We start from the raw sequence: 17,679 nt of genomic DNA on the forward strand, positions 1-17,679 counted from the left end.
CTCTGGTAGGCTGTGAGGTGCTGAAAGATTGCTGTTAAATAATTACTGGGTCTCTAATCATTGACTAAAGTGAAATGATCAGTACAGCTCAAGATTGAGGCAGGGATTTTATTTCTTTTCTTTGATTAGAAGGGAAGCAAAAGTGCAGTCCTGCGGGCACTGACAGAAACGAACCTCCTAAGCTCTGGGGCCCGGCCGTCCCCAGAGAGGGCGGCTGGCCTCGCTGCAAACCGCCCTCCGGAATGAGTTTATCTCTGAGCTCTCTAAGGAAGTGCCGGCTTCCTCTCCTCAGGCTCCCGCACAGCACCTTGCCCGCCCCAGTGAAGGAAACAGAGACTGGTGACTGTGGAATTGGCTTTATTGTGTTTGCATTTCCATTGTTTCACGGATTAGAGTGATTCCACGTGTAAAATCAGAAAGGTGATGCAGTTGCATATGCAAAGTGACATGGTGTAACACACAGAGGTATGAATCTGTAAAACACGAAAGGACATCATTAAAGCTGATCCCGCGTCAGCTGGGCTCACCGGCCACAGAGCATACACGCCAGTTAGTGTGAGATTTCCAGCACGCACCAAACAGTAGCTCGGCCTTGAGAAACACAACCCACTGTTCTGCCAGGGCACAGTCGGGTACAGGACGCGCATCAGTGTCACAGTACAGCGATCAGACGCGGAGGGACACAGGGCAGGAGACCGAGGCACCACCCAGGCGCTGGCAAGGGCACGCCGCTGGGATTTACAAGGAGTGGGACTGTTTGCTTGTAAAATCTGCATGTGATTGGGGATTTTAGACTTCTTAACCTTCCCTTGCATTTCATTAAGTGGTGTTTTGGAGTGGGTCCCTTTGGATTCGAGAAGTCTGTTTACCAAAGCAGCCGCTTTGCAACTTACAATTCCATGACACCGCACAGAAATAATTCTTCAAAAATAGATCCAAGTTGGCTGGTGTCCTGCCTTCCTCTCCCAACTGCTGTTTAATGCCCGTCAGCACACACACCAGCTTCCTCTTGCGATCTGGAAGTTTGTTTTTGTAAAAAGCCCCTGACACAGTCATACTTCCTGCGATGATTTGTTTTAATACAACATCCTCACTCTTAAGATTTGATTGCCGATGGAAAAAAAAATGTAGTTAAATCACGGAGATGAAAAAGAAAACACCGCGTTTCTTTGAACCCCCCTTCCATTCATCTTCTTGGAAACCCTTTTTAAATAATATTAAGGACATCTGCACCAGTAACAATAGTAGTAATAATAAGCTGAGAGATCACATTTCTTCGCTCAGAGTCAACAACTTCTGACTTTTTCTCTTTCTTTATTTTTCTTTTTCTTTTTTTTTCTTTTTGCTTCTCTTTCTTTTCTTTTTCCTTTTCTTTCCTTTCCTTTTTCCTTTCCTTTTCCTTTCCTTTCCTTTCAAGAAATAGCTATACTATAATCAATCGGAGTGGCTAACTTAGAGTCTAATTTTGAGCAAGTTCTGCCACTGACTTGAATACTTTTGGCTCTCTTAAGGGGGTGGGAAGGTTTGGATACTAGATGGGATTTGGCCTCAAATAAAGACCACGGCTAAGTGCTATGTCATGAGGAGGGAGCTGCTACTCAAGAAGTTCGCTGATAGGCTTTTTAGACTGACCCCTTCCTCACTGGCTTTGCCCATCCAGCGTCAGCCGGGAACACAGAACCCTCGGCCTGATTATCTGGCGAGGTCCGGGGCCGGGAACAAGGGCTCCCACGCACCGTGCACAGGGGCTCTGAGCCCGGCACTTGGGGTCTCTCCTGGGGGGACGGGCCCCCACGGATGGCACCCTGCTCCACGCTGCACAGAGTGTGTCAAAGGCCCCCTGTGTTTGCCTGCAATGTACTGGTACTAATGCAGCAAGTCAAGAAAATATCCTCTTGGATGACCCCTTTCTCCACTACGAGGAACATGAAAACCGTCACTTCCAAAGGAAGGGATATTTACGTTAGGCTCTCCTGTGAGTAATTTTCTGTAAGGCTGGCTGAGCTAGCAAATGAACATTCAAGACCAGTGCAATTGGAAAGATGTGTTTTTCTAACTGCCTATGCCATTTTGTTATTTATTGACAAGAATGACATTTAGAGCGTCATCATGAAATCCATACAGAATTCAGGACACAAGTCACTGAGCACAGGACAGGTGCTACACGCCCGGCATGGCTGGGGTTCCTCATTCTGGGGTCCTATTCAGGGTCACGGGGTCTCTACACACGCACACGGCAACTTTGGCTTTTATACACACGCAGCAATGACGTGCTTAACTTACACAGACAACTCCCGTAGTTTTATTAGGAATTAACTATCAACTCAAATCAAGAGCCTTTTCTCCATCTTCTATTTTTACACGCCAGCAGCATACTAATGGAAAAATAGAAACTCCTGCCCCAATTTCAGATTGTCTATCTGCACGTGTACACATTGCTAATTTGAACTGAGGATTTTCAACCCACAGAGTTACCGGACCTGCTGGAGCGGGTAGCCGGGGTGAAAACCAGCCGGCCACGCGCGTTCCAAGCTGAGGGGGAGCCGAGTCCCCCAGGAGAGCCGAGAGGGGATGAGAATGGCGGGGAGGGCTGAAGTTTTAGGTCTTCCCCATGTTTCTTTTTCATGGAGCATTTTGCAGAAGTAATTCTGAGGGGGGAATGGGACTGAAATCATCAATGTTTCTTAGAGACTGGGAAAATGGGCTCTCCTGGGGCACCAGGGGGCTAGAGCGACACTGCCTGTCGTCATGTAAGATGGAATGGCCAGTTTTTCCCTGCAAAGAAGTTCTTCACCAGGAGACGTGAATTGATGTACAAGCTAGTTGGCTGAACATTTTTACCTTCCTTAGTCTGAAGACAAAGATTTTGTTTTAAATTCTTAAACAAAAATTAAACCCACATAACAACAATACAAACAGTTTACTGACAAACACGAATGCCTCTAGAAGATAACTCATTCTTTCAAGTCCCAGTTTAGCTCTAATCGCATCATTCCAGCGCACATTCTGACTCTGGAAACTCTTAACGCTGCTCTCAGACACTGGAGTCTGACAGCGGACGCCTCCCACTCACTGGGGTCCCGGGACCCCAGGTTTGGCGGGTTGGCAGGTCACTGTGATTAAAGATAAACAGATTCACAAAGGGCAAAATGTACGTGGTTAATCCATTGGATGTGAAATGTTAAGCTTTGGACCTTCAAGTGTAGATCTTCTTCTCGGGTGGGAAGAAGACTCAGAGCACCATGGACCCATCCAGGGCCAAAAGCTGGATTTTGAGTGCACGGTTGGAAGTCAATGCTTGAAATGCTAATACTTTTTGTTACAAAAAAATACCATCCCACCAAGCCATGATAAGATAACTTGAATTCAAAACAAGGTATTGGAAATGTTTAAGAGGCAAAGGAAAGTCTAGCAAGAACAAAGCCAAGACTAAGAGGCTGGAAGTCTTCCCGACACCACAGGTCAAGTGCCTGACCTGTAGGCCACAGGGACAGCACGCAGAACCAAGCCCGAGGGCAAGGGTGGCACTTCACTGAGCCACCAGTGCAAAGGCCTTGTGCCTTCTTCACTCCACTTTTCTCTTCTTTCCCCAGATGACATGTCAGTGCTAAGGATCTAAGCCAGGGAGAAAGAATAGTGTTGTAGTAGAAGTGTTTATACAGGTTTATGTACCTTAATTTACATTTCAATGGTATCGAATTCACAGTCAATGAAAACTGAAAATTAAATCCAAAGACTTGTTTAAATTCATTTAAATCTACAATCCACTCATTCCTGGCATTTTTCCCTTCTAACCAGTTAATTTTAATTTCTGGAGTCGCTTCTCTGTGCTGCAATAGCCCCATGAATGGGAAAGGGGGCCGGTGTATGTATCGCTCCCCAAAAAGGTGGCTCTCTGCAAGGATCAGTGAGGAAACCTCTGCTACTACGTGTAGTTAGTGAAATGCTTCCGGGGCATTGGCTACTATGGACCACGTAAGTACAATACATTTTATTACTGAAACAAGAAAGACATGGCTTTGTTGTTTCTCAAATGGAACACGGCATTTTTGAAGGATCTCTCTGACAAGGCCTGGTGCACGGGAAATGCTTCAAAATGCACAAGCTTTTGGGGGGCCAAAAGTGCTCCATGAGAATGACTTTCTTCTCCATTGAGGGCGGAGCAGGAATCTGTTTTCGCCAGAAGACCGTGTCCAGATAGAACCACTTTGCCGCCTGAGTCCTTCGTTAGCATGTAGACGTGCGAGTATTTTGTACAAAGTAACACTAAATGAGAGTGCCTGGGAAAGGCCAAGTGTCCAACCAGCCATGACTTGAGCGTCGTGTATTAAAAATTACACTATATGATGTATTGACTTACATGGGTACTGGCTTTGAAGACACAGCATATTTATTTTGTGTGTTCTTTTGTTTGTTTGTGTTATTTTGTGTTTATTTTGTGTCGTGCAAAAGATCCAGGTGCTCAAGCCTTCCAAATTTGGCTGAAATAGATACGCTAAGTGAACATAAAAAAGATTTCTCCGTTTCGTGCCACGTCATGGTACTAGATGCAACAGAAGCACGTAAAATTCCTAATCTTGGTCACATTCAAATGAACATTGATGGCAGTACCGTGAGAAGAACTGGACAGTGCGACAGGAAATCGGTGAGCGCGCCCATGACGCTCTTCTTCTGTTGATTATACCACGATATGCAATCGAAAATCACGGAGAACAACTACAAGGGGTAATGCCTAACTCTGCGTAATTTTTGAAGATCTAAAACAACCTGCCAGGAAATTATCAGCAGGAAAAGAAAAGAACTTCCTGAATAGTTAAAGGCCAAAACCTCTAGTGCATTGAAAACGCTCTCTAAGCCTTTCCAGCTGCAGACCCCTCCGTGCGATGGGCAGTCCATCTCAGAGGCGTTGGCCACATTTTCTGTTTGTCGGTTTGATGCAGGACCTTTGAAAAGGAGGCAGCACCAAGAGACGGCCAGACTCGTTGGCGTCCACATCATCGGTCACCGACCGTCTGAACCCAGACTGCCTCCCTGTGTCCTCTGAGTCTCGGTGTCCCCAAGCCTAGAGGAGTCCCAGAATTTCCACAGTTGTGCTTCAAGAGCCCGTGTGTGAGTCCCTGTGTGTGTGTGCATGCCTGTGTGTACACATGTGGGCTCACATGTATGTCCATGTAGCACCTACACACAGCCCCATGCTTCTTGAGTGAACACACAAATCCATCCCATTTTGAATGAAATGAGAATTCACCTTTTGTACATTTAGCCAATCCTAGCCCATTTATCCTCTGCACCAAAGAAAGGCAGGGTGCCTGGTCCTTAAATTCTGCCAAAGGCAAAGTGTTACTCCATAACACTGAGTTGCACAAGATTTGTTTAGATCCTGAGGACATCCTTGATGTGTTATCCGACGGTCAGGTTTTGTCCATGCTTCCCGGACCCATCTGTGTATGAATTATCCCTGCCACTCCTATTCTTACGGGACCATTCAACTTTCTAGATTTCAACCCTTGAGCAAATTTCTGGCCCTTACCCAGCTTAATTTTTCTTTTGTTCTCACTACTCTCCACAACCATGTACAATACTTAGCATGGATGAGACAGCCGTTACTTGCAAGAGTTTTATTTTGCTCCCAGAATGTCAGTGGCACTTCCTCTGGGGACAAGGCATTTTAACAGATAAGAAAAGAAGTGGCTGAAAGGAAGTGTGGTCCCTAAGAATGAACCGAAGGAAGGGTAGGTCTGGGGGCCACGTGGACCTGGGACACACAGAGTCCCACCGATTCAGAAGGTTCCTTGAACACACTGCCCAGAGAGGGGCTTCCCAAACTCATTGGTGCACAAGTCACTTGGGGGTCTTATTAAGATACGAACTCTGATTCTCTAAGTTGGGTGGGGCCTGGGCATCTATGTTACTAATAAGCCCCCAGATGAGGCTTGATGCTGCTGGTCTGGGATCCGCATTTTGGACAGAAGGGGCGTGTTCCAACAGAAAACGAGTGAGCCAATAGCCTCCGGTCCATTTGCATCTGCCTCCACGCCCCTCCACTCCTGGTTGATCGATTTCACGCTATACAATTAAACCCACTGGAAAAAAGGTAACAATGGCATTGTTATATTTCGTGAGTACAGAATCCCCCTGCTCCATTTTCTCTATTACCAGACAGCCTCCAGTATATATAACATTTTCTCTGCCTGAGAGAGAAAAAAAAGAGTGTTTTAAAGCAATGATATAAGTGAATAGTGAACCCCATTTCAAGTCTCGGCCATAATGTCTTTGACAGTTGGGTTGAATAAATACCTTATATTACAGCTGCTATCCTCATGCAGAAAAGCATTGCCACTCACGATCAGCACTGCTGAATGTCTCTGGCCACCCAGCAGGGCCATTTTGCAATTGCCATACACCAAGGTCCTCGAAATGTAGCCCCATTTTAGAAAATTGGAATTTTGGGAGTTCGTTTCAGACCAAGCATTTAAACAAGGAACCCTCTGAAAGGTGCAGACTCTCGTTTAGCCACCAGATCAAAGGAAAAGAGAGATTTTGCACGTCTGCACGGTTGGGTTTTTTTAGAGTGCACCCATGTGTTTTTTTTGTCGGAAGGGAGCTCGGGTGTGGAGCCCGCGGCGGAGTGAAACCGAGGCCGTGGCCCCACCCTTAGACATTGCTCTGTTGCAGCAAAAGCGTTCTCAGTTCTCTTTCCCGCTGATCCTCCTGCCTGTACTTCTCCTCCAGCTTCTGCTTCTCGGAGTCTGCGCAGTAGAACGTGCAATCGGCGCTCCTCCGGATCTGCTCGAACTGACTGAAGTCGGCCACGTACTTCCCGTTTTTGGACAGAGAGACCACGGGCACGAACTCGAAGCCCCAGTAGATCTCCTCGGGGACGTAGGACGTGCGGCTCTGGCAGACGGCGCTGGTGGACTCCACGGTGGCGTTGAGGAGCACCACGAGCTCAAAGTCCTTCTCCTTCAGGTTCTGGGGTGTGAGATCTCTCAGGGGGCTGGTCTCGTCCAGCACGTGGTAGAATGTCAAGGGCAGAATGAGGAAGGGGCTCTCTGAAGAGGAGTCCACGTGGAACTTGACGGTGGCCTGGTTGAGGAGGATCCGCTCCCCCTCCTTGGTGACGTGAGTCTGCAGGAGCTTGCCAGAGAGCTGGCATTGAATGAGGAGGCTCTTCCGCATGTTGGCCACCTGGATCACCAAGCACAGCTTCCCATTCTGCTTGGTGATGACAGCGCAGTGGCTGAACTTGATGGTCTCGGCCCGCTTCTTGGGTCTGGCGATTTTGGCCAGGAAGGTGCCTGTGATGAAGATCTCTATCAAGGTCGTGATGACCAGCTGAGCCACCAGCAGGAAAATGGCATGAGGGCATTCCTCCGTGATAGAGCGGACGCCATAGCCTATGGTTGTCTGGGACTCCAGGGAGAAGAGAAATGCCCCCGTGAGCGAGTCCACCTTCATGATGCAGGGAGTGCGGTTTGCCACGGGCTCACTCGCCTCTAAGTCCCCGTGAATGAACGCGATGGCATAGTAGATCACTCCAAAAAGGAACCAGGTCATCACAAACGTGGCAGCAAACAGGGTGAGCTTGTACCTCCACTTCATGTCGATCACGGTCGTCCACAGGTCTTGAAGGTAGAGTAAGTAGATGCCGTCCACTTTGTCGATTCTCACGTTGCTGTGTCCGCTCTTGGACATGACCCGAGGTCTGTGGGACTTGAGTCCGGGTCCAGCTGTGTGCTTTACCAGGGGAGCACTGGACATGCTGAGGTGCATCGGGTCCATCGGCAGGCTCTTGGGACCACCTAAGGAAATGACAAAGAAGGACATATTATTACTGTGACAGGTGGTAGAACATCCAGAAAATACAACTAGGATATCCATGTGACGTAAGTATGAATGCATGTGGACACACACAGGAAAGGAGACCTCTAAAGGCAAGACCGATCGATTTGAACTTGAGGAACTGAGGAGCATAGACCCTGGAGACAAGCGAACCTGGCTTCCATGCTGACTGTGCAATGTGTTTGCTGTGTGAGCCAGGATAAGCTATTCAACCTCTCTGGTCTCTAATCTGTAAAATGAGAAGAAAGCCTCTGTCTCGGGGGCTTTGCAGTAGTAAAGGAGGTGAGGGCCATAAAGTGCCAAACCAGAGCCTTGCAGTTAAACAGCGATGCTCATCCTCCCTTGGCGACATCACACTTGCCTGCATCCACCCCACAGAGTATCGTGAATAGTTATGTACATTCAGGTACCACAGGTTTCCAGTTTCAGAACATTTAAAAATAAGTTGATGGAGCATACAGGCAGTATGGATACAACTAAAATGTACCATCCATAAGATAGTTTTTGTTTTTGTTTTTTTAAGAAAGAGAGGGAGAAAGAGAGGGAGAGAAACACTGACGTGAGAGAAGAACATCGATCAGCTACCGCTCATACACACGACGACTGGGGACCAAACCCACCGCCTGGGCACGTGCCCTGACTGGGAGTCAAGTGACTGGTGACCTGTCACTTTCTGAGATGATGCCTGCTTGACTGAGCCACACACCAGCAGCTATAGCCATAAGGTAGCTGCTGACGAGCAACGGAGACTGCTCACACACATTTTGTAGACTTGGACAGTATTAATAAAATTTTTCAACACTTACCCTTCTGCATGACCTCTCCCATAACAGCACTTTATTTTGCCCCGAATCCAATGCCTAACTTAGAATCCATGATCTCTCCTAGTCTTGATTGCATTGGAAAAGACTAAGTTATCAAAAACCTCCAACAAACACATAGTGAATGATTAAGCTTGATCAATGGCTTAATGGATACGCCGGTTATTCTTAGAGGCACCATCCCCACACGCTGTTAGGCATGACATTTAGGCATCGCGTTTAGGCACGGCACACACTCCCCCTGCCTTCCTTCTGGAGAACTGCGTGGGGCCAGCAGAGGAATGCGTCCGAAAGAGTTAACGCACAAGCAAACACGGGCGGACTTCGGGGAGGGCAGACCTACCAGGAACCAGGGCCGGGCTCCCACGCTGCTTCCCAGACGGGGGTGAGCTGGGAGCGAGGCCACCCAGCCTCTTATAGCACCTGCCCGGTGACCGAGATAAATGGCCCCTACATTCCTCGGAAAGATAATGGGAGTGATTAGGGGGAACTCTACCTGGTTGGCATGGGTTTTTTTTGTTGTTGTCGTTCCCACCTCCCTGGCATTTAGAAAATTTTTTTAATTTCCCCTTATAAAAAGGAACCGGTGTGCAGCGGTCTATGATTCATGCAATAAGCTCTGCTGCCCGAGCGGCGTTACCTCGATTAGGAGCTTGGAAAACAGTCTTCTGGGCAAACCCCTTCAAGGAAAGTGAAACCGTGCCCTTCGCGGGCCAACACTTGAGCACACAGGGTGTCTGTTGGGCTCCTTAGTTTTCCTGTTACAGTATCAGGAGGGTGCCACTTACCGCATGCCCCCTGGAGTGATCTTTTTTTTTGTTTTCTTGGAAAGGAAAGTCACTTTTTTTATTTTCATTACGAAGAAAGGCCATAAGGTCCTCAGGATTTATTTTTCTTGTTGGAGCCTATTCCACTGAGTCTGGGATCATTTACAAGAAAAGCCCAGGGCCCCGGCTGGTTGGCTCAGTTGGTTGGAGCGCCGGCCTGTGCACCAAAAGGTGAGTCTGATTCCCAGTCAGAGCATACACCCAGGTTGCAGGTTCGATCCCTGGTCAGGGAGCATACGGGAGGCAACCGATCGATCTTTCTCTCTCACATTGATGTCTCTCTCTCTCTCTCAAAAAATCAATAAACATATCCTTGGGTAAGGATTAAAAAATAAAAGAGAAGTACGGGGTATAATCGATGAGCATGGGTCTTATCGGACACTCAGCAGTGCCTGTTAGTGGCCAGGAGGAGAGGGACCAGGGTGACGGTTTGGAGACCACGCCACACTGGCACGCCCCGTGCAGAGTCAAGCTCAGGACTCCAGCTGCCAAAGGCAAGTAACTGCATGCACTTAAAAAAAAAAAACCTGCCAGGGAAAGTGCATGCCGTGCAATCCACCGAAACAACAGCAGAGGCTTAAGTGTTCGAGTGGGAGCGATGCACAGACGTCCTGTGCATCACTGATGCAAGCACCGCCCTAGGCTCCCCGGGCCACCAGCCTCTGCACAGTCGGCCCTGTTCACACGAAGGCAGTGCCCTGAGGCTCCTGTTCTAACCTACCCCTGGGAGGGGCAGCGGGCCCACTGGGGGTGCGCTGCTGTCCGGCCTCCCCCTGTGTTTCTGCACGGCTGGTGTTGGAGTTGACCGCACCGATAGTGTCTCCCCCCAGAGTCTGGTGAGCAGAGCGTGGGAAGAAGCCCCAGAGCCTCTGGGTGGGTCTTGGGCTTAGCATCTCTCCGTGGAAGAGAGCAGCTGGTGGACAGCACTCCACGGGTGACACCTTCTCCCTCCCTGTCGACACCCTGTGCCCGCAGCTCGCCGCCCGGTCACTTACTCAGCAGGTCAGAAGCTGTCCTCTTCAAGGCAGGCAGGCAGTCCCGGCTCGCCTTCAGCCACCTGGCTACCATGGGACTCTGCTGTCGCCTGCAAGAGAGGGACACGTGGGGTTCACAGGGGTTTACAAAGCAACTGGTCCAGTGCAACTGACCCTGAACAATTCCCCCCAAGCCCAGGGCCTTAGCATTGATTTCCAGGCCCTGGTGATCTGGCATGGTGCCAGAATGAAGGCTCAAAGAGTGTTTTAAGGACTAAACCGAAGCCCTCGCTGAGGAATCCCCACCCTCTGGAGGGAGTGAAGTCTCAAACCACGCTGGCAGGAGGGTTAACTCACCCCCATTGAGGCCCACGGTGCACTGGCCGGCAAACAGGAGGCAGGAAGGGGAAGTGCAGCGGAAGTAAACAGTGAGAATCGGAGGGGAAGAGTCTAGAATATTTTTACCGCCTGTGGAAGTGCATTATTATTCTTGAGTCACAGAGCGTTCGAGTTGAAAGGACTGTCAGAGCCGAGGCATCTGACAAGACGTTTTTCAGACACGGTGACTGAGACCTGGGAGGTCGGAAGGACTTCTGTTCGTCACAGGGACGGTTTGTGGCAGAAAGCAGGAGGCCCCGAGTCTGCGGGAGGCAGGCCGGGGCGCTCCCACCCCGACCTCCAACGTCCAACGGCCTCTGTGCGGAGCTGGCAGGGTCGTGGACCGCCTGCTCTCCTGCCCTGCTTCTTCCCGAGCGACACACACACACACACACACACGCCCCGACACACATTGTTGTCTGTCTGACCCAAAGGGGCATGTGTCCACTTCGCACTTCTGTTCCAATCCAGCGACAGTTGTACATCATGACGATAATTATGTTTATCAGTTCAGCAGTCCCAGTGACCAACCTACAGAGCCTTTCCTGCACTCGATCCTCCCAGGGTGATCGTACGCTTGGCCAACGGCCTCTGCCTTCGCCACCGCTCCGTCGGGAGACAGCATCGACCTTATCCGGCGCCTGCCTTCTCATGCACGCTTTGCCCCCTCTTACATAACAGTGCTCCGTTCCCCAGCAGACTTCTTGGATGACATGTGTTTCATTGTTGATAGACGCCCTTAATCCACATAATCTTATGTTCCTGCCTTTTTTCCCCGTGGCGAGCCTGCACTCTACCTTGGCTCTGATTCCAAAGTGTTAGGGGAACATCAGAGTCTACCGAAGCTAAGTGTGGGGGAGTGATACAAGACATTCTCTGCTGTTTTCCCCTCTCCAGATCCCACACATAAGCAAAACCCCATACACACCCTTAATAGTTTTCTTTAGGCCTTGTATTAATTTCTCCTGCCTGCGTTCTATTGTTCCAACATGTGGGTTAGGATTGCAGTTCTTAGAATCGCAATATCGTTGTTGAAGTCCTTGAAATTATTAAGTGGACAGATCAATACTACTCCCTGTTACTGCGAGCCAACAAAATGTACGTGGTGCAAATCATTTAAGGCTTATGTGGTTGCAGCATTTGTTCTCTGGAGATAAAGGAAAGAAGAACGTGTTTTGGAAACAACTAAAGAGTTAGCATGCTGAAAAAGGCAATTAGCTGTAAGGAGAACTACACTCTCTGTGCTGGGGATAAAATGATGGGCATTGAAAAAAAACCGGAAAGCAAGTTACCATCACCGACCTCAGGAAGGAACAAAATTCTACCCAAGAAAGGGGCCCTTTTAAGAAAGGCTGATCAAAGAAATCAGCTACAGTGAGCTGGAACACGCTGTCCTGGCAGGGAGAAACCAGCCTGCACATGGCCCAAAAGCCACTGAGCAACTAGAAGAAACACAGATGCAAATAATAAGCACGAGCATCATCCGAACGGGGCCAGAAGTGGTCCCAGGTGGGAATGGTCCCAAGTAGGATAGATGACAATGAATAACAACAACGGCACTGACAAAAGGATAGAATAGAGACTCAGATAAGTAACCCGAAAGCTCCAGATCAATAATGACCATCATCATCCTACAGAATGACACTGCAGGCCGCGTGCCAGCTACTGTTCTAAGTGCTTTCCGTTTGTGAACTTAACCTTCACACCAAGCTGGTGACGCAAGCACCGTCGTTATGCCCAGGAGGGGGGAACTGAGGCACGGACAGGTTCAGTAACTCACCCAAATTCTCAACAGCTGGCAGGTGACGGCAGAGCCCCCGGCGAGCTCCGGAGCCCCCGCTCGCCCTCCCCTGCCTCAGGTGCTCACGCTCCAGCGGCCTCAGAACCACCTGGAAGGCTCCGAGTCTCTGATTCAGTAGGTCTGGGGCGGAGCTCAAGAACTTGCATGTGGGACAAGTTCCCAGGGGGCTGCTGCGGCTCCAGGAACACACGGTGAGACCCACCAGGCTGTGGCAGACAGGTGGTCAGATGGGGTCCACAGCGTCTCCCCAACCCCCCGTTCCCCTCAGCATTCTGAAATGACACAGTGGCACGCACGCGTGGGACACACCCACCTATGGGTTTTCAGGATGTCCCAGCTGCATAGACGCCCGCCAGCCACCTGGGGGACCGACGCTCAGTATGAACTTTGTAAGTAGCAAAGATTTCTTTCTTCCCAGTTAGTACACCACCGATACTTTCTAAAAATTGAAAGCTCTGTTGAGTCAAATTTTTGGAAGTTTTCAGTTTTCCTGTTTGGGGAAAAACTTCATTCTGTGTGCCATAGTGGGCTAACAAAGTACTTGTGATGGAAACTTGGGGAGGCAGGAGGTTCCCAAACCTGGAGCTTCTCAGACCTCAAGCAAAGTCTTTCTCTGAGACTTCAGGCCGGGTGGTGAGGGGACGGAGGAATGAAATCGGGACCAAACCGTAACTTCGGATTTCTGGGCTAACATTAGAAAGTGTGAGGGCCTGACTTCAAAGCTCTAGCGAGACAGCTTCCTGTTTGTAAGAAAAGTTGCTTGAGGCCCTGGCTGGGGTAGCTCAGTGGATTGAGTGCGGGCTGCGAACCAATGTCACAGGTTCGATTCCCAGTCAGGGCACATGCCTGGGTTGCAGGCCATGACCCCCAGCAACCACACATTGATGTTTCTCTCTGTCTCTCTATCTCCCTCCCTTCCCTCTCTAAAAATAAAATAAAAAATAAAATCTTTAAAAAAAGGAGAAAAGTTGCTTGAAAAGCTTTCTTGGATGCCATATATTCCTAACAAAACAATTTTCAGGTAATTAAAAAAATTTGTTATGAATCTAAAATACATGGATTAAACTTCCCTTTAAGGATACACAGGTTTAAATATTAAGTGGAAAAAGAAATGGTTGACAAGAGGCACTTGAGGTTCACTGAACTCAGAAGGCCTGAGAGTAACTGGAAATAAACTCGGTGAGGCTTAGCGGGCCTCCCCACGGACCCTGTGACTAGGCCGCACGAGCACCAGGGACCCTAGCTGGTGGCCCGCTGCCCCTCCCCCGCTCCTCGGACCAGTCCAGGACGCGCTTCAGCGGCTGCTCTGACTGTCGGCTGAGGACGTGGACGGTTTGCCCAGGCGGCCTCCGGAACGAGCGCACTCGCCGAAGCAGAACGAGGTGGCCGAAGCTGAGTGTCAGCAGATTCCAGAGGTGGCCCTTTGCTTCTTACCTGCCGGGGCAATGACTCTTTCCTTGTGCAGGGGTAATTCTTCCCTCGGGCCTCGGAGGGCTGGGGGTGGCTGGAAGGGGACAGCTTCTGGAACCATCAGTCACCATTCTCCCAGTGGGAGAGGAAGCACCATCTGAGACAGTGGCACATTCCCGACCTGCTTCCTTCTGTCCCGATGACCCGTGCTTTGAAGACATGAACTGGGACCTGTGGGTACAGCTGTCATCATTGTGGGGTCGTGGCTGACGGCTTGTTGCTGCCAGTTACCGGCTGCCGGGCTCTGCGGGGTCCGTCCACAGAATCCCTCCCTGGGCTTGCTCCTGTGGGCGCGGGTGTCCTCACCCTTTTGAGTCCGATGTGGTCATGTGACCGCTCGGCCAATGGAGCGTGAGCCCAAGTGACTCACACCGCACCTGAACAGAGGCGTCAGGGCGCTGTCTTGGGTGAGCTTCGGCTGGGCTGTTCCTTCTTCTGGGGGGTGGGGGGAGGGGCCGCTTGGAGCTGAGCTACAGCCAAACCAAAGTGTACATGCACATGGGTGAGAAGAAACTTTTGTTGCTGGTGCAAGCCATTGAATTCTTGGAATTGTTTGCCCCTAAGACAAAGCCTCGTAAAAGCCTGTCTGCAGACACACCCTTTCTGCATTTTTGTATCTTGGGGTGATGACGACCTGACCTACCAGCTACTGGATTTAAAGGAAACATGTAAAGCCTTCACATGCCCTTAACGTAAACTCTGAATGTTGGCCTATGGCTAAGGGTGGAATAGGAAAAGAAACCCAAATTAGCAAGACTCCAACAGGGAGAAAGAGAACATAGAAAAGACGTGACGAGCTGAATAATGTTTCTCATTCAGTCCTTCTGAATCAATCCTTAACTTGATCCGGAGAAGACAGCTGTTCAGGGCAAGGTACGGACAGCACGACTCAACTAGGCTGGTGCCGGGGAGCGAGCAGCCCTCGGCTGAGGGCGCGGTGGCCTCATGATCTGCAGTGACAGACACGCAGGGCGGTGCCGGCGGTCATTCTCACGGGGTCCTCACGTCGTCGCCAGCTTTCAGTTGAGAGGGGGGTGCTTGGAAGGCACCAGACACTCCGCAAGGCAGTGACAGACAGTGTTCCCTTTAACCCTTCCCTTCCCCTTGGGAAGAAGGTCTTTTCCCGGTGTCCCCGATGCGAACACCGTGCTTGGAGCGATTGGGGGATTCACACCCGTTCACAAAGGTAAGGGGTCACGGGAGACCGTGCTGGCGAATCAGACCTGTCTGTGTCCCCACCGCCGTGCTGCTGTCCAAGCACTGTCCTCACACGCACTCACGGAGGGCGTCGCTGCACGCGTGCTCTGCGACACAGCACGCGGCGCTCCTGCTCATTCCGTGTTGGCGTCCGCTGGGGAGAGGTCGCTGTGGTGGGGGCCTTGCTTGTCCTGCGCCGGGCCTTCCAGAGGGGCCGTGTCGTAACTGAGCTCTCACGTGGACATAGTGCTGTCGTACTCCAGGTTTGGAAACCGTGACACGGCCCAGGGTCCAGAGTCCTCGCTTTCCACCTCGGAACCACTCCTTCTCCCAAGTTCAGGGGGCACGCGCATCGCCTGGGGGCCTTGAAATGGGCACAGCCGGGAGCCACTGGGAGTTTCTGGTTCAGCCGGTCTAGAGGGGAGCCTGGGAACATGCATTTCTACTCAGCCGCCACGGGATGCTGATGCTGCCGGTCTGGAGACGACCCTTCCAGAGTATGAGCCGCACTCCTCACCTCTTCACGAGGTAGAGAGGCTGCGTGGGAAACGGACAAGCACACACACTGGGTTGCCTAAAAGTGCAGGCTTGTTACCTGGCAACGGAGGGGGAGGAACAGAAGCCCCTGGGGTTAAATACGGTGGCCGGCAGGCGGAGTTTCCAGGTAGCCAGGAGGAGCGTCCCAGAGGACAGAAGGTCAGGCGCGCCGGCTTGGGGGAATAAACTCGGATTTCTGAGAAAAGGGAAGCAGTCGGCGGAAGACGGCTCCAAGGTTTCTACTGCGACGGTGGGCGCCACCGTCCGAGAAAACACAGGAGACCCAATGGGGAGCCCGGGTTCCGGGACAGGGAGAGTGAAGCCGGGAGGACCTCAGCCGTCCTCTTGCTCGGCCTCCCCCAGGTGTGTGGCATTCACAGGTGCCCCCAGGTAGAGACGTGTGGTCCGATGACTGTGCGAAGCTTTACCCACCAGACCTCTAAACACCCCGCTGCCTGCACCCACCAGGGAGTCACCCCCACGTTTGCACACCGCAGGCTCTGAGAAGCCCCACAGCACAGACACCTGCGTCGCCGTACCTGGCATTCATCGGACCTTTGAAGAGTACCCGTCTGGTCTAAACGGAACTTTGTATTTGGGGGAAGAGAGGCTCCAAGAGAGTGATTCGGTCAAGGTCATTGAGCCCATGGCAAGGCTAACCCGTGTCACAGGCAGATACTGCTCTCGGTGGTCATGGCACACCCTGAGATGAGCTCCCCCCTCACTGGACATAGAAGACAGGGCAGCGCAGGCAAGGGGGACCCCACCCCCCCGAAGCACAGCATCAGCATCCGCATCCCTGGGAGTTCATTACAAATGCCAGTTCTCCCTGGCTGGCGTAGCTCAGTGGATTGAGCGCGGGCTGCGAACCAAAGTGTCGCAGGTTCGATTTCCAGTCAGGGCACATGCCTGGGTTGCAGGCCATGACCCCCAGCAACTGCACATTGATGCTTCTCTCTCTCTCTTTCTCCCTCCCTTCCCTCTCTAAAAATAAATAAATAAAATCTTAAAACAAAAAAGAAATGCCAGTTCTCAGGCTCCACCCTCGAGCTGCTGAATAAAATCTCTTAGTGCCGCCCAAGAACCTGTGTCTTACAAAGACCCCAACTTCCCAGCGGCTGCTGTGGCTAGTTGGCCTGTGGCGGCCTGGGGGATCAGTGAGGTCTTTCTTCTGCCCCATTATCCACTGGAAAAGCAGCAAGCCCTCCTTTTAAAACAAACTCCACATTTTTGCATCGCCTGGGAGCGTCTAATGATCCCATTTGCCTCTGCGGTCAAATATTTAGCCTTTTTGCCTATGTTTCCATTCTGTTATTATTGTTTTGAATTCCATAAGTACTAAAAAAAAATCCCTTTCCATGGCTAAATGCGGTCTGCATAGTTATACCCTTGACTCCTTAGTGCAGTCTCTTTTATTTTTTTTTTTCATTCCATAGAACATCAACCTTTCTCCACTCGGCAAAGACAAGTTTAAACAGATCCTGGGTTCCACGGGAGACTCATTTTCCATTTTCCATGGCAAAGAATCTGAGCCCAGGAATAAGTCAGAGGTATCATTTGCTGAATATTTTTGTAAGGACAGTTTAATTTCAGGCCCTTTATTTGCGAGTGAGTTGGTGAACCCAAATAAAACATTATACATCTGTCTGTTGTTACGAGTGACCAACTTCAGCTGAACAGTATTACTTAATAACAGCTAACTTTCCTATAGAGCAAGAATGTGTCGCAGCTGACGAGCACATGGAAATTTCCTTTGGTTTACCACCCTTGGCCTCTCCGTGCTCCGACATGTGAAGACCTGGGTAATAAGCATGTTCCCCCTCTAATCACAG

General features: G+C 50.5%; 1 protein-coding gene across 8 annotated transcripts in view; it reads right to left on the reverse strand.

The window, feature by feature from the left end:
• Nucleotides 1-340: 340 nt before the first annotated feature.
• KCNJ15 (potassium inwardly rectifying channel subfamily J member 15) overlaps nucleotides 341-17,679 on the reverse strand; it is a 48,477-nt gene continuing 31,138 nt past the window's right edge. For 6 of the 8 annotated variants that reach the window (XM_045852493.1, XM_045852497.1, XM_045852496.1 and 3 more), the window contains 2 exons: nucleotides 10,486-10,574; nucleotides 341-7,802 (listed from right to left, as the gene is read on the reverse strand). In XM_045852493.1, the coding sequence (XP_045708449.1) occupies nucleotides 6,655-7,802; nucleotides 10,486-10,558 (1,221 nt within the window). In that variant the 5' untranslated portion in view covers nucleotides 10,559-10,574 and the 3' untranslated portion in view covers nucleotides 341-6,654. Of the gene's footprint in view, nucleotides 7,803-10,485; nucleotides 10,575-10,821; nucleotides 10,843-14,077; nucleotides 14,391-17,679 lie in introns of those variants that run through there. The other 2 variants (XM_045852491.1, XM_045852498.1) reach the window with 2 other exon arrangements.

Source organism: Phyllostomus hastatus, unplaced genomic scaffold (genome assembly GCF_019186645.2).
Source record: "Phyllostomus hastatus isolate PE091 unplaced genomic scaffold, TTU_PhHast_1.1 phas_contig_948, whole genome shotgun sequence".
Lineage (NCBI taxonomy): Eukaryota > Metazoa > Chordata > Mammalia > Chiroptera > Phyllostomidae > Phyllostomus > Phyllostomus hastatus.